General features: G+C 67.0%; 2 protein-coding genes across 2 annotated transcripts in view; one reads left to right on the top strand and one right to left on the bottom strand.

Moving 5' to 3' along the window:
• Positions 1–12,030: 12,030 nt before the first annotated feature.
• Positions 12,031–17,815, bottom strand: PSMB9 (proteasome 20S subunit beta 9). Its single transcript, XM_075914818.1, has 6 exons — positions 17,657–17,815; positions 15,249–15,316; positions 14,244–14,375; positions 14,020–14,149; positions 13,251–13,392; positions 12,031–12,611 (listed from the first exon to the last, which is right to left on the bottom strand). Exons 1-6 carry the CDS (start codon positions 17,705–17,707, stop codon positions 12,484–12,486), a joined length of 651 nt encoding a protein of 216 aa, XP_075770933.1. The 5' UTR covers positions 17,708–17,815; the 3' UTR covers positions 12,031–12,483.
• A 772-nt stretch (positions 17,816–18,587) lies between these two features.
• Positions 18,588–20,262, top strand: part of LOC142823562 (uncharacterized) — a 28,872-nt gene continuing 27,197 nt past the window's right edge. The window contains exon 1 of the mRNA XM_075914789.1: positions 18,588–19,523. Coding sequence (XP_075770904.1) covers positions 19,028–19,523 — 496 coding nt within the window. The 5' untranslated portion in view covers positions 18,588–19,027. The remainder of the gene's footprint in view (positions 19,524–20,262) is intronic.

The following is a 20,262-nucleotide window of genomic DNA, read 5'->3' as shown; positions in this document are numbered from 1 at the left end:
GGTGAGATGTGGACTTAACAGCCCCCACGCCCAGACAGCCGTGAACACGGTGCCCTGTCAGCTGGGCGCTTGGGCTGCTGCCCTAGGGTGATCCAGCTGCCACCCAGCTACTTAGCAGGGCTCCCAAGCTGGGTTTTGTGTGTCTCCTGGTGGTGCACATTCACACATGCCTCGGTGCACAGAGAAAAATTTATTCTGCGCCCGGATGGAAAAGATGAGAGGGCCCATCGGCTGCGAATCCCGCCAAACCGGACACCGCTCGCATTTCACACGGCAAGTGTCCTGCTGTCCCCGTCCCAGCGTGAATCCATCTCACCAGCTCACACCTCCCCCCCCCCCAGCTTGTAACTTTTCACAACTCCCGGGTCGGGGGGCCGCGGTGCTCGACTGACTCGCGCTGGCGATGCTGCACCTGCAGACATGGATCCAGGCCAGATGCGCACGCCGGTGCTCCAACTCGCACTGCACCCTGGGAGCGGCTAATCCGGATCTGCTCCCTGCCGTGTTCACACCTGGCTGGGGTTCCGGGTGGCTCATTCCAGCCTGGGAGGGGGGGGAGAGGGGGGTTAATGACCCACCGGTGCAGCCAGCCTGGGCCAGTTTGCAGCTGTGTGTGTGTGTCACCAAGGGGTGGGGAGCCCCCGGCCCTGCCCCCCACTCGCAGCCGGGGGGGCTCAGCCGGCAGGGAGCCCAGGAGGGTCAATGGCTCCCAGGGACCCAGCATGGCCCAGACTGGGCAGCACAGGGGCCAGGAGCAGCCAGGGCAGCCCAGCCTGGGTGGGGAGGGAGGGCAGAGCCAGGGCCTTGCCCCTCTCCCTACGCCCTACGCCCACCCAGCCAGCCATCCCCCCCTGCAGCCAGCCCCACCTCTGGCCTTTTCCCGGGCAAACGGTGCCCACAGCCCGCACCCTGCTCCCAGGCTCAGGGCCCACAAAGCACCAGCCACTGTACATGGGGGAGGGGAGGCCATCACCCTGAAATCCCCACCCCCCTCTCACTATCAGGGCAACATTCAGGGAAACTGAGTCACGCACTGGGGGTTACCTTGGGGCAGGAGAATCACAGGCAACATCACAAGGGGAATAAAATCCTCCCCCCCCCCGCCCCCCATCCTGGCATTTCCTGGCCAGGGCCCAGCCGGTAGCAGAGGCGGGGCCAGCGTTGGGCTACCTGCCCGGGGAGTCGCTGGCACTGACCCAGCCAACCGAGCCAGGCGGAAGCAGCCGCCGGGGCTTTCGGGGAGCCCGGCCCTTTCCGAGAAATCACCCGGGGACGGAGAAACCTGCCCCGGCCGGGCGGCAGGGGGGGCTGCTCCCTCGCCGGAGCCCAGCCCGGGTGGCCGGCCCGCGGGCTGGGGAATCAGAGCTGGAAGAGACCTCAGGCCCCTCGGCTGCCCTCCTGCCGTCCCCCCGCTCCAGGGTCCCAGCCGTGGGACAGCGGGGCCTAACCCGGTGGGAACAGCCCCTCCCTGTGCTGGCTGCTGGTCTGCCCCCCGGCCCATGGGGGTCACTGCCCCTTCTCTGCCCCCCCAAAGCACCATCATTTATTAGCCTTGCACTGCCCCCCCCCGCGGCAAGGCCTTGTACCCCGGAACTGGACACAGCCAGGGAGAAACCCCCACAGTCCTGGCTCCCAGCCCCCTGCTCCAACCACTAGCCTCCGCTCCCCTCCCAGAGAGAACCCAGGAGTCCTGGCTCCTAGCCCCCCCCTGCTCTAACCACTGGCCCCCACTCACCTCCCAGAGCCCAGAGAGAACCCAGGAGTCCTGGCTCCCAGCCCCCCTGCTCTAACCACTAGCCCCTGCTCCCCTCCCAGAGAGAACCCAGGAGTCCTGGCTCCTAGCCCCCCCTGCTCTAACCACTGGGCCCCACTCCCCTCCCAGAGCCCAGAGAGAACCCAGGAGTCCTGGCTCCCAGCCCCCCTGCTCTAACCACTAGCCCCTGCTCCCCTCCCAGAGAGCACCCAGGAGTCCTGGCTCCTAGCCCCCCCTGCTCTAACCACTAGCCTCCACTCCCTTCCCAGAGCCTAGAGAGAACCCAGGAGTCCTGGCTCCCAGCCCCCCCTGCTCTAACCACTGGCCCCCACTCCCCTCCCAGAGCCCAGAGAGAACCCAGCCCCCCAGTTGTAACTCAGTTTCCCAATGTTATGTGGCCACGGAGCCCTTTAAAACTTGAAAGAATCGTGCAGACCCCCAATCGCAGGCTGCTCTAGGAGCTGAAGAACTAGCCCACAAGCAAGTCAGGATAATAGCAAACAAGGTCACGCGCTCAACACGTAGTTTCACTGCACGTATTTAAAAACAAAAGTCACACCACATTCATTATTATTTTTTTAATAATAAATTTGACCGTAATGGAATTTTCTTGCAGAACCCCAGGGTGCTACAGAACCCCATTTGGGAAACACGGCTCTAACCACTAGACCCCACTGCCCTCCCAGAGCTGGGAGACACTCCAGGAGTCCGGGCTCCCACTGGGGGGGGAGGGGAGCTGGGAGCCAATGGGCTGAGCCAGGTTCATCCAACCGCCCTGGGCTTTGAGGGGAGCCCAGGGGGACGAGCTAGGGGCTGGGGCCAGCAATAGAGTCGCTCCTCCCATGATACAGATCAGTGCAACCCAGCCCCCCCCCCCCCCCCCACTGATCCTGCAGCTCCCAGCTGGGTGAGTCTGTTCCCCGGTGTCACTGGTGTAGATGGGGGGGGGAGGTGTCCCTACTCTCTGGGTTAGCCCCCTGCATCACTTAGGAAAGGGGACTTGGGAGAAGTCACCGGTTTCCTGTGTTTTATGAATATGCAGAACAGGAAGCTGCTTTATGCAAAACCGGTCATGTGACATCAGCAGCAACCATTACCGTCTGGGAAATGGGCGTGTGCTATTTCTGTGTGTGTCTTGTTCTGGTGCGGGAAGAGGCAATAGGCAATGTGCTCATTGTAAATGCGCTAACAAGGCCACTAGGAAAACTGGAGGAACTTAATGGCCCGGTGCTCAAGCCAATGACCCATGAGGGGGCTTGTTTTCCCTGGGAGCCCAAACTGTGATTGGTCCTAGACAGACATGTGACCAGACCATCTGGTGCTGAACTCCATCTTGGACCTGGGACTTTGCCATGGGGGGCAGAGAAAGGGTTCCTGCCCCAGGGAGCCAGCAGGCCTGTGTCTGCAACTGGGTGGAGGCAAAGCTGCTGGGCCCAGGCAGAAAAGGAGCTAAGGAGGGCCGTGCAGGGTAAGAGTTTGCACGGAGTCGGCTCAGCTGGGGCGTGTTGTTTATTTGGCTCCCGGACTGCCCTGGCTCTGTCTGTTTTCACTTGCAACCACTTACGCCCGACTTCTTATTCTTACAAACTCTCGTGTCGTTAGCAAGGCCAGTGTGAACACTGGTTACCTGGGGGAACAGCCACAGGGCACCTCTCTCTTTCACGGGGCTCTGCTGAGCTGGTGCCATGTAAAATGCCCGCACAGGGCAAGACGGGTTTGTCTGGGGTTTGATCCCCGGTGCCAGTGAGGGGCGGCAGGGGTCACGCTGCCTGGCCGCTGGCTGCTCTCGTGCTCTCCAGATGGTTTGTGTGACAGTGTCACGGAATGTGGGGAGCCCCCGGGCCCTGCCCCCCACCTGCAGCCAGAGGGACTCCCAGCCGGCACGGGGACAGGAGGGACATTGGCTCCCAGGGACCCAGCGTAGCACAGACTGGACCAGGGCAGCCCAGCTTGGGGGGACAAGGGGGGCTCAGAGCCAGGGCCCTGCTCTCCATGGCAGCCAGACTCACGCCCCCACCCAGCAGCCCACCCCAGCCTCGCCTCTGGCCTTTTCCCCGGGGAAAAGGTGCCAGCTCCACCCCCCCCCCCCCCAGGCTCAGGTCCCACAAAGCAACCAGCTGCTGTGCCCGTGGGGGAGGCCGGCCCCCCGAATTCCCCACCCCCACCGCGCTATCGGGGTAGCACCCAGGGAAACTGAGGCACGCCCCGGGGGTTCCTGCGGGGCAGGAGAGTCACAAGCAACATCACAAGGGGAATAAAATCCCCGCCGCGCTCCCTGGCCAGGGCCCAGGCGGCAGCAGGGGCGGGGCGAGGCGGGGCCGGACGCAGCCGCGGGGAGCCCGGCCCTTTCCGAGAAATCACCCGGGCACCGGGAAACCTGCCCCGGCCGGGCGCCAGGGGGCGCCGCTGCCTCGCCGGAGCCCAGCCCAGCCCGGCCCGCGGGCCGCCCCGGGCCCCCGCCGCCCTGGCCACGGACCCCGGGCCGCGTCTCCTGCCTGCGGGGGGCTGTCGCCGGGAAATGGGGGAAGCGCGGAGGGGCGCCCTGGGGAGACTGAGTCACGGAGCGAGCGCGGGGAGGCCCCGCCCCGCCCCCCCCCCCTGAATCCTCCCCAGGACAGCGGCTGCCAGTGTTCCCAGTGGTGATAGGAGCAACACCCGCCCCCCCCCCCGCTATGCACAGCCGGGCACAGCCCCCCCCCCGCTATACACAGCCCCCCCCCCCGCTATACACAGCAGGGCACAGCCCCCCCGCTATACACAGCCCCCCCCCCGCTATACACAGCAGGGCACAGCCCCCCTGCTATACACAGCCCCCCCCCCGCTATACACAGCAGGGCACAGCCCCCCCGCTATACACAGCCCCCTCCCAGCTATGCACAGCCCCCCCCCCCGCTATACACAGCAGGGCACAGCCCCCCCGCTATACACAGCCCCCCCCAGCTATGCACAGCCCCCCCCCCGCTATACACAGCAGGGCACAGCCCCCCCGCTATACACAGCCCCCCCCCCGCTATACACAGCAGGGCACAGCCCCCCCGCTATACACAGCCCCCCCCTCGCTATACACAGCCCCCCCCGCTATACACAGCAGGGCACAGCCCCCCCGCTATACACAGCCCCCCCCCCGCTATACACAGCAGGGCACAGCCCCCCCGCTATACACAGCCCCCCCCTCGCTATACACAGCCCCCCAACTATACACAGCTGGGCAACCCCCCCATACACAGGCACAGCCCCCCAGCTGTACACAACTGGGCACAGCCCCCCAGCTATACACAACTGGGCACAGCCCCCCAGCTGTACACAGCCCCCCCTCGCTATACACAGCAGGAAGAGACCCCGCTGGCGTCACAGCACCTGTTGCACACCCCCCCCCCCCCCCCCCCCCCCCCCCGGTCCCCATGCTGGAGCGCAGGGCTCGTGGCGCGCTGGTTTTTCTAACCCGTTTCGGAAAGAAGCGGCGCTCGGGCGGAGCGGAGGCCGGGCGCTGTCACGGGACGCCATGGGGACCGGAGCAATCCCAGGGCACGAGAGCTACCGGGGGCTGCGCCGGGCATCCAGTCCCGTCCCCTGCCCTCCCGGCAGCACCAAGCGCCCTGAGGTGGGGGGCGGGGGGGAAGCCTGCGGCCTCCTGTGCCCCACTGGCAACGCTCCTGCTGCCGCAGCCCAGGTGTGTGGGTGTGTGTGTGGGGGGGGGGCTGCAGTGTCACACGCCGGGCGTATTCAGCGTGGGGCTGTCGGTGTGTAGACAACTACACAATTGACCCATAAGCCTGGGCAGGCTGGAGCACTGGGCGGGGGTCAGGGGGTGAAGTGGAGGAAGGGCCAAGCAAAGCGCCGCACTTAGGGGGAGGGTGACGCGGATCGGTCCTTCCCCAGTGCGGCGCTTTGCGCTGGTCCGGATCCACCTACCCCACCGGCCTGCGCCCAGCGCCCCGCGCCCGGGTCCGTTTGGGTTCTGCCCCTCCTCCGAGCCCTCGCCGCCCGCCCCGCTGGGGAGCAGCAGCAAACATAGTAAGGTAAAAACGGCTCAGTGCAACAGCATGTGTGTCCCCCCCCCCCCCCCCCCCCCCCGGAGAAACCAGGAACCAAATATAGCTCCCGGGAGCTGCTATTTTTTGTCCCCTCCCCCAACTTCCTGCAGCCTCCCCTGTCGGTGAATGGGAGCAGCAGGAGGCTGTTACACAGAGCCTGCCATGGGGCATGAAAATGAGAAAGTGCCCCCCCATCCCTTTGCTGACACCCCCCACGCCCCAGGTCAGACAGCCTGCCTCCAGCCTCCTGGCCAAATCCCCCTGCCTTTGCTCTCAGCCCTCTGGCCAAAATCCTCTCTCCTGCCCTCTGACCCGACCCCTGTCTCCAGCCCCCCTGGCCAGGCACCCTCCCCTGCCCCCTGGCCACACACCCTGTCTCCAGCCCCCCTGGCCACGCACCCTCCTCTACCCCCTGCCCCCTGACCAGGCACCCTCTCCTGCCCTCCGTGGTACAAAGGGGGCCATGTGGGTGTCAAACAAAAGCTTACCTTCTACTGATTCTGTATCTGCTCTTCACATACCGGTACAATGTCTGTGTGCAGTTATGGATATGGGCTCTGTGTTGATACTGGAAGTTTCTCTGTCTGGGATTGAGCAGTAGATGAAGAATGCTCAGCCTATGGACGTGCTAACGAGCAAGTCTCCGTGGAACAATGGCCCTCCACAGGCCAAGGACACACCTCAAGAATGGGGACTGAGACCTAGGGGCTACCAGCAGGGAACACAGGGCTAGGCCGCTGGCCAGGTGACCTGCTGCAGCCAAGAAGAGTTGAGGAAGGAGGTGTAAAGATGCCATGTGGCAGCCTCTATCTGGTCTTCAGATCTGCTCCTGACCCCAGATGCGGCCTCTCAGGGAATCAGAATCCAGGAAGACCTGTGGACCCATCCTGACCTAGGATGTGCACCAAGGACTTTTAAGCCAGCAGTTGTAACATCTCTGCTAGAGCCTGCATCGAGAACTGGGAGATTCGGTGCATGTAACGTCGGATACTTTAACAGCCTCACTCTCAGGCTTTTTGTTCTCTTAGTAATAAACCTTTAGATGTTAGATGCTAAAGGATTGGCCCAGCGAGATTTGTGGGTAAGATCTGGAAGGTAAATTGACCAGGGATCTGTGGCTGGTTTCTTGGGACCAGACAGAACTTGTTTGGGGGAGGAGAGGTTGGGTTCTATACCCCCCACCTGTGGGCAGGCCCGGGGCTGTTTGGGGCATGGAGAGAGCTGGGGTGTCTGAGGGGTTTTGCTCGTGAGGCTTCTGGCTGGCCAGGCAGGCTGCTGAAGTGCTCAGTGGGACTGGTGTGTGGCCTATTTGGGAAGGTCTCCAGTCTGGGGGCTGTAGAGAGCCCTGAATTTGAGCAATTCGCCCTGAGCGGACGCCCTCAGCAGTGCCCAGACCCGGCCCATCCGTCACACCCCCTGCGGCGAGGTCCGGGAGCTGCCACGCACCCAGGGGCTGTTCCCTCGCCGTCAGGCCCTGGGCGTGGCTGTTTCTCGCACACTCACCCCCCCCTGTGGTTGTAGTGCTCCATCATGATTCGCACGCTGGCTTTATACGCCCGCTGCTCTGCGATCCTGCGCTGGGTCCCGCTCACCCAGTAACCCGCACCCACGCTGTCCTGTATCCATTGGCCTCGCGGCCTGTACCACTCGCTAGCGCTGTCGCACGCCACAAAGAGCCGGTCGTCCAGGTACCCCACTGACACGTAGGCCAGGCGCCCGGGCGCGGGGCTGGAGACGGCGGTGACGAAATACCGCAGGGAACGAGCTGCTGAGAGGGAGAGACGTCGGCACACAAGGGTCCCTGTCGCTGGCCTTTGCCGAGCTGCCCGGACAGCGCTCAGGGCGCGTCTACACAGCCGGGTGACGGGCGAAGTAAGCGGCACAACTTCACCGACTATTGCGTGGCTGACGTTGAAATAACTCCGCTTTCAGCGCGGTCTGAAGTCACAGGCAGAGCGTCCTCGTCCGACTTCCCTTTCGCCTCGTGGAGTGAGGGGAAGAGTCGGGGTGAGACGCCCTCCAGCTCGACAGTGTTACTGCAGTTTGCCCAAATCTTTGGTATTGCGGCATCGCGCCCGTTATTCCCAAATTACGCTGCGGTGCAGACGGCCCCTGATCCGCCCCGCGTCCTGTCTGCACAAAGCCACAGGAGGAGGAAAACGGGACTTTCCCTGCAGTCCCCACAACGGGGAACAGGACACTCGGTGTAACAGACCACACACGTAACCCACACACCTAGCGTGGTTTACTGACCCATGCAGTGGCACTTGGACCACAGCAAGATACAACCAAGAGAGGTACAGCAGGGGCTGGGAGCCAGCGGACTTTGAGCTCAGAGGGTAGAGGCTCCTATGCTAAGCTCCAGAGGTCACCGGTTCAAATCCGGCTGCATGCATGAGCACGACTGTCCCTATTGGTCCCCGTTGGGTTCCCAAGCTGCAAGCCGGGCAGTTTCCACGGCAAAACCAAAGCTTTGCCCCTCCCCAGACAAACCGAAACTAGGAACATGGCCCCCACCCCGGCAGCTCTTCTCCCCAGCTGACGTCCGTTCTGTGCTGCACGGGTCAGTGAATCGGATGCGCGATTCCCAAATCAGAACCCCCCCCAATGCCTCTTGCCGCAGAGGGCAGGACAGAGGCGGTGGGTTCCGGCACAGCAGAGCGCTTTAGACTGATGATATGACACATGGGGGTCCCCCTGATCCTGCACCCCCGTAGCAGCCAGACCAGACTCCGCCAGCCGGTAGAACAGGGGGGTTTGTTGCTTCTCCAGGACACGGCCCAGCACAGACGGGACGTGGGTACCAGAGTCAGGGCCAGGAGGCCTCAGACCCCTTGAGATGGGTCCCTGGGCCCCTGGATTCCAGCCTCCTCCTTAGCCCGTCTCCTTCATGATTCCAGCCCAAGACTGACCCTTCCCCCCACACTCCCTTCCTTTGTTCCCTCCCTTCCCTTAACCGGTAGGACCAGTTCAGTCACTGTCATGGGGACCCTCAAGGTGCCCCCCCCCCCCGCGGGGCCGTGCTCACAGACAGAGGCCAGTAGGGGTCACCCACAACCCAAGCACCACAACCGGCAAGGCACTGACACTCATCACACCTGAATCTCAGGTAAAGCTCCTTAACTGTCGGAGCAGGAGGGCCGGGAACCACGTCAGCCCAGCCCAGCCCAGCCCAGCTCGAAAGTCCACCGTTAAAGAGGAGGCGTTTTACTGGGGTTTGCTCTGAGGGCCTTTGGGTCTATGGATCTGGGGTGTTGACAGCTGGGGTTGTAACAGTTGCCGTGGTGACTTTTTGACTCTTAGGGTCCATCTAGACGACAGGCTTTTGTCAACAGAGGCTTTGTCGATAGATACGGTCCACAAAGCTTCAGTCGACAAAGAGAGTCTAGACGACAGCCGGTTCTGTCCACAAAGAGCGTCTAGACGACAGCCGGTTCTGTCCACAAAGAGCGTCTAGACGACAGCCGGTTCTGTCCACAAAGAGCGTCTAGTCGACAGCCGGTTCTGTCGACAAAGAGCGTCTAGACGAGAGGCGGTTCTGTCCACAAAGAGCGTCTAGACGACAGCCGGTTCTGTCCACAAAGAGCGTCTAGACGACAGCCGGTTCTGTCCACAAAGAGCGTCTAGACGACAGCCGGTTCTGTCCACAAAGAGCGTCTAGACGACAGCCGGTTCTGTCGACAAGCCGCTTTGTCGACATGAGAGTGTAGACGCAAAGGACGGTGCAGAGGCAATAACGCCCTCTGTTGGCAGAACTCTGTCGACACAGGACGTTTTCCTCGTGGAATGAGGTTTACAGCCGTTGACAAAACTGCCACGTTCTGTCGATGTTGTCGACAACTCAGTGGCAGTGTAGACGCAGGGATAGTTCTGTCGACAAAACCCTGTAGTCTAGACACACCCTCAATGTCTGCGGGGATCACACAATTGCCCCCCCCCAACCCGTCACTTCCCAGAGCTTGGCAAATGCAAGTCTGCACAAGCCAACCAAACGGCGTGAACATGGGAATTGTGCCAGGCTGGGTACGACCACCCCAGTGCCAGGGATGGACCGGACCCCTCCCAGCTGCGGCCCCAGGCCCTGACCCCCCCAGGCAGGGGCTGCCCCCCGGCTACTCACAGGCCATGGTCCCCGGGGGGGAGGAGGAGCAGGCACAGGCTGCTCTCTGTAGGCAGCCCCATGGCATCCTGCCCCACTCCCAGCCCAGCCGCTGCACCCTGCTGCCCGGTTGCCCCGGGGGAGGGAGGGGAGGGCGTGTTCACACCTGGGCTGCTGCCACCCGGGCACCACTGGCTCCTGGCTGCCTGGGGCCCATGTCACTGGGGAGGCCAAAGCCAACCTCAGTCCCGCTGCAGGATGCCAACGGGGCAGGGGCCGGGGGGGGGGGGGTCATGCAGGAGCTGAGCCAAAGGGCTGATGGCAGGGGGCAAGGCGAGGGGGAGGGGGAGCTGGACTGTAGCCCTGGGGGGCCCAGAGTGGGCCAGGGACCCATTGGCTGCTCTCGCCCTGGCCAAGGGCGTCTCGCACCTGCTGTGCTCCGGCCCAGCAACAGCCCCTCCCCCCGCTGCCCCCATAGCTTCTCAGGGGCAGAGCCCCCCCCGGGGGCACACGTCCCTCGGTGTCCCAGGCCCCCCACGTGCGGCCGGGGGGTGGGGGAAGCTGCCTGCCGGTTCCGCTGTGGCCTGTGCAGCTGCCCCAGGCTGGTCCCTGGGCCGTCGCGACCCTGCTCCACGCCGGGGGGGGGCGGTGCTGGGCCGTGCGTTGGCGAGGGATTCGCCCTGCCAGGTCCTGGGCTCCCTGCCCGGCCCGGCCGCCCGGGGAGTCGCTGGCACTGACCCAGCCCGCAGCCGAGCCAGGCGGAAGCAGCCGCCGGGGCTTTCGGGGAGCCCGGCCCTTTCCGAGAAATCACCCGGGGATGGAGAAACCTGCCCCGTCCGGGGGGGGCTGCTCCCTCGCCGGAGCCCAGCTGGGTGTCCGGCCGGTGTCACCGAGGTGGGGAGCCCCGGGCCCTGCCCCCCACTCACAGCCAGGGGGCTCCCAGCCGGCAGGGGGCAGGAGGGTCGTTGGCTCCCAGGGAACCAGCATGGCACAGACGGGGCAGCGCAGGGGCCAGGAGCAGCCAGGGCCCTGCCCCCCAAGACAGCCAGACTGGCCCCCACACTCAGCAGCCCCGCCCCAGCCAGCCCCTCCCCCGGCCTTTGTCCTGCCACCCGGTCACACCCCTCCCTGCACCGTGCCAAGGGCCTGGGCCGTGTGTACATGCGGGGCTGGGCAGCCTCCCGCCGTGCGAGTCACCCCCCCCCCCAACTCCTGTCCCAGTGTTGGTGCAGTGCCCAGGGAAACTGAGGCACGCAGCCGGGGTTACCGCAGGTCAGTAGCACTCCCTTGCCACAGAACTAGGGGAATCCAATCCCCACCTTGTCCCAGCCAGCAGGCCGGGGCTGAGCTCTGGGGGGGGGGGGGGAGGTAGGTGCCAGGGATAAAGTCCCCTTTGGGCGCAGTGGGACCCCACCGGGCAAGGGGGGGGCTGATGTTTCCCAGACCCAGCACCACACGATCTCCCCGCTGTGTTAACTCCCCAGGGGCCAGGCCCAGCGGAGGAGCCCCCCGCCCTGGTGGGGGGAGGTAGCTGGGCTGAGGAAGGGCTGCCGGGCTGGGGTCAGTGGCAGGAGCCAGCAGGAACAGCTCAGGGATTTCAGCCTTGGGGGGAGACACTGACACTGCAGCTCCCTCCCCCATGGCTGCCCCCATCCAGGTCAGGGTGGGGGTCCCTGGGTGAGGCCCAGCCTCCCCAGCCCATGGCCCAGGTATGAAAGGTCCCCCCGGAAGCTCTCTGCAGGAGCAGGGATTGGCCGATGCTTCTGTTGTGTGTGGCTGCCGCGCCTATCCCCAGAGGTGGCCGCATCGGGTGAGTGATGAGGCCTCGCGGGGCACAGCAGAGGGTGGCAGCCAGGAGTCCAGGTGTTGTCACGCTCACGACTCAATCACACGCCTTGTGTGATTGGGGGTCCTGGCCACTGGGATGCAGGGAGACTTTCAGCTGGTTTTCAAATCTCGTGATTTGTTCAGCCGATCTGGTGACTGTCAGGGCCTGAGCCGGGGCCGTGTCACATGGGGGTCAGCTGCACGGCTTGTGCCGTGTGCGACGGGGGACGATCGAGGGGGGGGGGGCTGGCAGAGCGCTGGGGCATGCGGGTAACAGGCAAACTTCTCCCACCGTGGGCACTGGCCCAGATGGGAGCCTGAGCAGCCCTGGGTCCGGGAGGGGACAAAGCTGCCCCAGGCAGGGGGAATGGCAGCAGGGTTCCCTGCAAGCTGCGTGCTTGGGCGGCCGCTCAGAGGAGGCTCAAACGCTGACCAGCTGATTAGCCAAGCGCCCCAGCTAGGTGTGTGTTTCTGCCGGGTGGTGCACATTCACACACACCTGGGTGCACATAATAAATTTATTCTGCACAGATAAAAACTCCACCCGTGATAGAAAAACTTTGCGCACGGACAGAGACCAGCGGGAACTTTGGTCAGCAGGGGCCAGAAGAGGCCGGTTGGTCGAAGGAGGGAGCCGGATCCAAATCTCCGGCGCGGGTGCACATCAGGACGGCTGGGCACGGCTCCGTGCTGCTCCGCTCCCGGCCGGCGGAGACGCCCCCAGAGTCTCACCCGCCGCCCGCACCAGGGTGATCCTGGGAGCCCGGCCGTCACTCGTCGTAGAACTTGGGGATCTCGTCGCCCATGAACACCTGCTCCACGGCCCCCGCCTGGGTGATGGTGACCAGGTAAATGACCCCCCCGCTGGAGCCGTCCCGGCTCATGGCCAGGGCGATGGCTGGAGGAGGAGAGAGAGGCGGGTCAGTGAACCAGTGTCGGACCCCGGCCCCATGCCCAGCCCCCCCCGGGACGGAGCGGGGGCTGGAGTCACCCTGTTTGCCGTGTGGGGTTGTGTGAGACTCTCCTGCCCTGTGCTGCTCTGCAGTGACTCGTGTGTGCGTGTCTGTGCCTCAGTTTCCCCAGGCCCTGCAGCATGCTCTGGACGAGGAGGGGAGGTCAGGCAGGACTCGCTGGGGAAGTAGGTTCAGTCTCTCAGGCCTGAGGCCCAGGGGACAGCAGGTAACACCTGGTGTGGGGAAGCAGGACAGAGCAGGGGGTGGGGCTACTTGGGGGGCTGGGAGCAGTGGCTGTGGGGGTAGGAGTTAGTTTTTGGTTGGCTGGGGGAGGAGGGAGCCTCGCTGGCCGGGCAGGGGCCCAGAGCTGGGGCTCCGAGCCCCACTTTCCCCAGGCTGGGCCATGCCGGCTGCTCCTGTAACAAGTCTGGGCTGCGCCATGTCCCTGAGACCTAATGACCCTTCTCTTCTACCTGCTGCCTGAGAGTCCCCTCTGGCTGCAGCTGGGGGGGGGCAGGGCCCAGGGACCCCCCCCATGCTCCGTGGCACCCCGAGCCAGCCCATCCCCCGCCCGGGGCCGTTACCGTTCTTGGTGAACTGGCGACACTCCTCGGGCGACATCCCGGGCTTGTAGGCCGCGTCCACGTAACCGTAGATGTAGCTGCTGCCGGAGCCGCCGATGGAGAAGGGGTGGCGGGTGAGCATCCCGCCCAGCGTCCCATACACCTGGGGGTGAGTCCCGCGCCCGGTGAGAGCCAGGCTCCGATTGGCCAGTTCCCTCGCCCCTGGGCTGGGCACCCACATGCCCTCCCCCCCCCACAGACAATGCTCCCTCTAATTTTGTCCATGTGCAGAATAAATTTTATTCCACGCGCTCAGGCAGGTGTGGATGTGCACCACCCACAGAAACACCTGCTGCCAGTTGGGGGCGCTGTGCTCCTCCGCTGGGTGGCACTGCAGTCTCTGCTGGGGGGGGGGGGGACAAGCACCTGGCTTACAGGGAACCCTGCTCCCCAGGGGGGGGGTGCTGGCCTGCCTCCAGGCTGCTGGTGTCCCGACCAGCCCAGGGAGGGAAGGAGACAGGTTAACGGGGTGTTTTTACCAACCCTGGTTGCAGAGGGAGCCCCAGAGCCAGGAGGTGCTGGGGGGGGTCAGGTCATTTCCCCCCCCCCGTCTCCCCGCTCCCTAAGGGGGTCAGGTCCCTTTGCACCCCAGGCTTGTGTGCAGCGCTATGGGGCTTGGCTGGGTGGAGAGGCCAGGGAAGGGGGATGGTCACAGGACAGAGCCAGGGCAGGGCCGTGGGGCCAGGCCAGGGGCACAGCAGGGGCCAGACGGGTCCCTCCCCCACCTCACCTGCCCCCCTTTCTTGCGGTCCCATCCCGCCACCATGAGGTGGGCCGAGAGCTCCTCCTTGTACTTGTAGCTGACGCCTTTCACCAGGCTGGCGGCCGCCAGGACCAGCGGGGCCTCCTCCATGTCCAGGCTGGGGGGCAGGAAGGGGGGGGGTTAGTGGTCATGGGGAGAGCAGCCCCCCCTGGATCCCGCCCCCCCCCCCCCCCCCGGCGGCCTGGCCCTACCTGTGCAGCGCCAGCTGGTAGTGCACCATGTCGGCGATGGCCTGGGCGTCTGCGGCCGAGCCGGAGAGCGCACAGAAGATCCGCTCGTGCAGCGGGGCCAGCTTGTCGAAGACCCGGTTCACCACGGCCTCCCTGGGGGCAGAGCCGGCCCGGGGCCCGAGTCACAGCCAGCCCCTTGGACGCAGTGTACCCCCTGGGCTGGGACCCCCGCCCCCTGCCCCGGCATGGGGCCCCCCTTCTCCCTGGCTGGGACCCCTTCTCCCTGTCCCCAGCCTGGGACCCCCGCCCCCTGCCCCGGCATGGAACCCTTTCCCCCCGGCTGGGACCCCTTCTCCCTGTCCCCGGCCTGGGACCCCCGCCTCCTGCCCCGGCATGGGACCCTTTCCCCCCAGCTGGGACCCCTTCTCCCTGTCCCCAGCCTGGGATCCCCGCCCTCTGCCCCGGCATGGGACCCTTTCCCCCTGTCCCCAGCCTGGGACCCCCGCCCCCTGCTCCGGGGCCAGGAACCCTGCGGGCCAGCCCGGTGCCCCCGCTCGTGGGCTCTGAGTCGGGGCTGTGGGGCGCTGGGCCGGAGAACGGGGGCTGAGAAGGACATGGGGGGGATGCTCCTGCTGCTGCAGACGTTGGGGGAGGCGCGGCGGATGGAGACCAGCCCGGGGGCTTGTTCCCTGCTGGCTTGGCTGAGTTTTGCCCTTGGCCCTGGGAAGGGCCATGACAAAGCAGGCGGCTCTAGGGGGCAGCCGTGCAGAGGGGCACATCCCAGGGGGTGGGGGGGGGTCTAGTGCGGTTGGGAGGGTCTCTCCTGGGCCCCGGGACCCAGGGGGAAGCGGGGAGGGGCTGGGCCGTGTGCCCGGCTGGCAGGGTCTGGATCACAAACTCCCCATGGGACCCAGCCCCCCAGAGAGGAGCGACTGGACAGCCGGGGGGGGGGGGGCGGTGCTCAGCCCCACACAGCAACCCCTCCCTGCACCGGGGCCCCCCGCCCCACTGAGCCCCGGCACTCACCCTGCGGACACCCGGGAGTCGGAGCCGATCACGACCCCGCCCTCGAACTCCACCGCCATGATGGTCGTCTGCGGAAGGGAGGAGACCGGCTCAGGTTGGGCAGACGGGGGGAGGGGGCACCCCACACCCTGCAGGGGGCAGCCCAGGAATCCGGGGGGCCCCGGGCTCCCCCCAACTGTTTCACAGGGTGAAATGGGCAGAGCAGCCGGCCGGGTTTGTACCCTGGGGGCTCCGAGCTGACCCCTCCGGGACACTGGGGCAGCAGGCAGGACTCTCTGCCCATGGCCCCGGGGGGGGGGGGGGGGGGAGGGCTGCAGGCAGAGTGTAACTGGCATGAACACTGCAGCCCTGCTGGGGGGAATGGTGGGGGCTGGGAGCAGGATGCCTGAGGTTCCTCACAGCTCTTGGAGGGAGGTGGGGCCTAGTGGTTAGAGCAGGGGGCTAGGAGCCAGGACTCTTGAGTTCTCTGCCAGTCCTGGGAGAGAAGTGGGAGCTAGTGGTTAGAGGGGGGGGGGTTGGGAGCCAGAACTCCTGGGTTCTCTTTAGCTCTGGAGGGGGGAGGGGGGAAGCAGGTGCCCTAGAAGCACAAGCCCCTCATTGTGGTCTCTGGCTGCCCTGGGCTGACAGGGCTGGCTCTGGGGCTGGCAAGGTGGTTTGTGGACAGAGGCCTGGCCCGGCGGCTGAGTCCTGGGGCAGATGGTGAGGCCTGGCCCCGCGGCTGAGGCCTGGGGCAGATGGTGCTGGGGGGGCTGGTTCCCGCTGCCCAGAAGGGGCAGGTGCAGAGGGCGGCAGCTGCGTTCCAGGACCTGGGTGTTTACACCAGGGAGCGCCCGGCTCCTGTGCCAGATTCGGGGCAGCGGGGGTGGGGTGCACACGTGGCTCCCCCCGAGCCCCACGTCCCCCAGCTGCCTGTAGCATGAGGGAGCCCCACGAAAAGAGTCACGTTGTGGGGGGAGGGGCAAGGACTGTGCGGCCCAGTGGTCGGAGCCCCTCCCAGCAGGAGAGACCCCACGGCCAGTCCACCTCCTCCCCCCCCCCGTTCACTATTCAGCCTGGGGCAGCAACTGCAAGAGAGATGGAGGGCGCCCCGCCCCCCAACAGCCCATGGCCTAGTGGTTAGAGCACCGGGAAGGGGGGGTCTGTTCCAATCCCTCCCCCGGGCAGAGGAGGGAGCAGACCCTGCCCCCACCCCACCAGGTGCTCTGGCTACAGGCCATGCTGGGGGGTGGGAAGGGACGGATCCAGGAAGTAGCTTTGGCGCATGCCCCTGGCTGGGGCCCACACGCCCCGTAGCGCCCCACGCCACCTGCCCTGGGGCTGGCTGGCTGGCGAGGGGGAGCCTGGGTCCGGGCCCCATACAGCACCCCCCCAATATCCTGCCCCCCCCCCCAGAACCAGAGAGAACCCAGACGTCCGCGTGCCTAGGCCTCCTGCTCTAACCACTAGGCACAGTGGATCGTTTCACAGAGCTCTGGGGCAGTTTGTACAGTGGCGGGTGCAGGGGGGGGGTCTCAGGGAGGCCCATGTGGGGTGCCGGGGGCTCTAGGGAGACACGGCGGCTCCCGGGGACCTGGACTCCTGGGTTCTGTTCTGGCTCTCGGGGCAGGGGAGGTGTCTGTGGGGGGCACATGGGGCGCAGCGAGGGAAGTGGGGCCCTGTGGGGGGAGCAACCAGCAGAGAGAGGGATGGAAGGGGTAGGAGATGGGGTCACATGGGGGACAGGAGGAGATGGGGGAGCGCTGGGGGGGGACAGGAGGAGATGGGGGAGCGCTGGGGGGGGAGCAGGAAGAGGAGATGGGGGAGCGCGGGGGGGGGCAGGAGGAGATGGGGGAGCGTGGGGGGGACAGGAGGAGATGGGGGAGCAGGAAGAGGAGATGGGGGAGCGCGGGGGGGGACAGGAGGAGATGGGGGAGCAGGAAGAGGAGATGGGGGAGCGCTGGGGGGGGACAGGAGGAGATGGGGGAGCGCTGGGGGGGGACAGGAGGAGGAGATGGGGAGCAGGAAGAGGAGATGGGGGAGCGCGGGGGGGACAGGAGGAGATGGGGGAGCAGGAAGAGGAGATGGGGGAACGCGGGGGGGGGGCAGGAGGAACTGAGGGAACGCGGGGGGGGGGGGGGCGGCTGGCGGGTCCCAGCCCTGCTGGAGTTTACACGGGCGGTTCCCGCGCCACATAGAAAACGAAAGCGGCTCCGGATCGGGCCTCGGGAGCCTGGCGGGGGCTGATTGGAGGAGGGGGGGGGCCCTGAGACGCCCAGACCCGCACCCCCTGGGGGCCGCGGCCCGGCAATGCCCCGTGGGGGGGCCCCGATCCGGGCAGCAGCGGGGGTCCTCCATGGGGGGCCCCAGTTACCCGCCCGGGACCCCCCCGCCCCGCGCCCCCCTCCCCACCCCTGCCCGGCCCCACTTACCCCCGTGCGGACCTCCCGGTCCGCCCAGCTGGGGGCGCCCCAGACCGCCATGCTCCCGCCGCCCCGGAGCCAAGCACCCGCTCCCGGGACAGCTCCGGCCGCCCCGCCTCCCTGCAGCGCCGCCCAGCCCCGCCAGGGGCCGCCCCCCGCCAGCAGCCCGCGCCGCCGGGAACCTGGCCAGGCCCGCTCTGCCCGGCGACAGGTGATGCGGGTCCCCCCGGCCGCGTCCCAAGCCGCGTCCCCAGCGGCCGGGGCTGGGCCCGACACCGCGGTGAGGGGCGCTGGGGCCAGCCCGGGGCCCTCGGTCAGTGGCACGTCAGAGCGGCCGGGCTAAATGCGGAGCGGGGCCGTGTGCCCAGTGTCCGTCCCCCCCGGCTAATAGCCTGGACCGGGGAGGCAGCAGCGGGGCGTGAGGCGCCCAGAGACAGCGGTGAGGGGCCCAGCCCCAGCTTTTCGCTCCCTATGCCCCGGCCTGACCCCACCCCCTCCCTGCAGGTGTACGCCCAAGGGGGGGGGGCTGGGTGCCAGTCCCTTCAACCCCGCCCCCTCCCCGCCAGGCGCTGCATTTGAATTGCAAACGGGGGGGGGGGGGGGGCTGAGGGGGTGTGGCGAGGGGGAGGGGCACTCGACTGGCAGTGGAAAGGGGGGGTTGATTATACATTCATGCCACAGTAACTACCCCCCCACCGCCCCCACCCCGGGGTTAAACCCGGATCCCGCGGTGGGAATCGCCCCCCCCCCCAGTCTGCTGGGGAGATGCCCGATGGGGGGGAATCTTTCAAAAGGGGGGCAGAGCCCCCCACCCCGACTGTAATTGTGACGTCATGGGGAAGGGGGGGCCAGGCCCCCGATTACCTCCCCCATCCCCCCCACACATAACGGGCCAGGCGCTGACAACGGCCCCTCCCCCCCGGCCCGACCGGAGCGAATCCTGTTTTCACTTTCACTTTCGGGAAGCCTCCTCCTTTCCCAGAAGCGGAGCGGAGCGGGGCGGACGGGGCTTTCCCGCGGCCGGTCCCTGTTCCCCGCCCCTCCGCGGGGCCTGGCTCCCAGCCCGGGCCGGGCCGCGTTTCCACCGGGAGCCGCCAGCAGGAGCCGCGTCCAGACCCGGGTCCCCTGCGGGGAAGAGCGCACGAGGAGCGGCTCCGGATCGGCCCGGGGCTTTGGCGGACTCACTCCGGATCAGGGCCGTGGCTCTGGCGGAGTCACTCCGGATCCGGCGCCGGGCACTGGCGGAGTCACTCCGGATCAGGCTTGGCGCATTGGCGGAGTCACTCCGGAGCGAGCGCTGAGGCGCAGCGAGCGGAGCGCGCCCCCTGCGGGGTCCGGGCGCAGCGGGGACTCGGGCGCAGCCCGGGCGGAGCCGAGGGGATGAAGCCGGCGGTGGCCTGGCTGGCCCTGCCCCTGGCGCTGCTGCTGGACCTGCTCACCCTGCGCCTGGCCCCGCTGCCCCGCCCCCCGCTGCCCCCCCTGGCGCTGGCCTGGGCCGTGGCCCTGGGGCGCTGGGCCCTGCTCAGCCTGAGCGCCCTGGCTGCCCGCGGCTGGGGGCCGGGCCTGCCCGGGGGGCTGCGGGAGGCGCTGCTGCCCCTGGCCGCCCTGCTCAGCCTGCTGCTGCCCTGCTGCGGGACCCTGCTGGCGCTGGCCCGGCCCGGGGCGCCCCCCTGGGAGCTGCTGCAGGGCTGGGGGCGCTGGGACGTCTGGGGCCTGACCTACGGGGCGGGGGGGCTGGCGGCCGCCCTGTGGCACCAGCTGGCCCCCGCCGGGAAGGGGGCGCCCGGCCCCTCGCTGGGCCGCCTGCTGGCCTGCCTGCGCCCCGACCTGGCGCGCTTCGGGGCCGTGGCGGGGTTCCTGGTGCTCTCCTCGCTCGGTGAGTGGGGGCGGGGGGTGTGGGAGGGGGAAGGGCCCCGGTCCTGTCCCCCAGAGCCAGCCTGTCCCCTGCCCCGGGGGGCCGGTCAGGCAGAAATCGGGCAATGCATTTCCTCGCCTCTCGCGCTGCTGGGTAGAGTGTGTCTTCCTGGGTGGGCCCTGATCTCGGTGGGGTCTGGGGGGCGCCCGTCCCGACGGGCCCTGATCTCAGCTGGGGTCTGGGAGGCGCCCGGCCCGACGGGCCCTGATCTCGGCCGGGGTCTGGGAGGCGCCCGGCCCGACGGGCCCTGATCTCGGTGGGGTCTGGGGGCGCCCGGCCCGACGGGCCCTGATCTCGGCCGGGGCCTGGCCAGTCAGACGATGGAGGCTGCACAGACATAGGAAAGTAGGAGGCTGATTTAACTACAAGGACTCGGGTCCTTAACTCCCCATTTTTCTGGTTCTTCATTTAACTCCTGGCTCTGGGCCGGGCTGGGGGTGGGGGGTTCAGTGTGAGAAGCGCCGTCTCTGGCCAGCTCCAGCAGCAACAGCTTTGGGGGGGGGGGTGTCCCCCGGCTGGGGCAGGTCCAGGTTCACCTGCCCCCTGCGCTCCCCAGCCAGACTGAAGGATGCAGCAAACGGGGGCTTTCCCCTGGCTGCCTGGCGAAGGGGAGCAGCCCATAATGCTCCTGTGGGAATCCAGGGGGGACAGCAGCCCCCCGCCCTCCCACCAGGGCCCCGAGGGTGGGGGCAGCGCCGGA

The sequence above is a fragment of the Pelodiscus sinensis genome, unplaced genomic scaffold (genome assembly GCF_049634645.1).
Source record: "Pelodiscus sinensis isolate JC-2024 unplaced genomic scaffold, ASM4963464v1 ctg105, whole genome shotgun sequence".
Lineage (NCBI taxonomy): Eukaryota > Metazoa > Chordata > Testudines > Trionychidae > Pelodiscus > Pelodiscus sinensis.
Note: the sequence above shows the minus strand (reverse complement) of the source record. Positions and strands in the feature narration are given on the sequence as shown.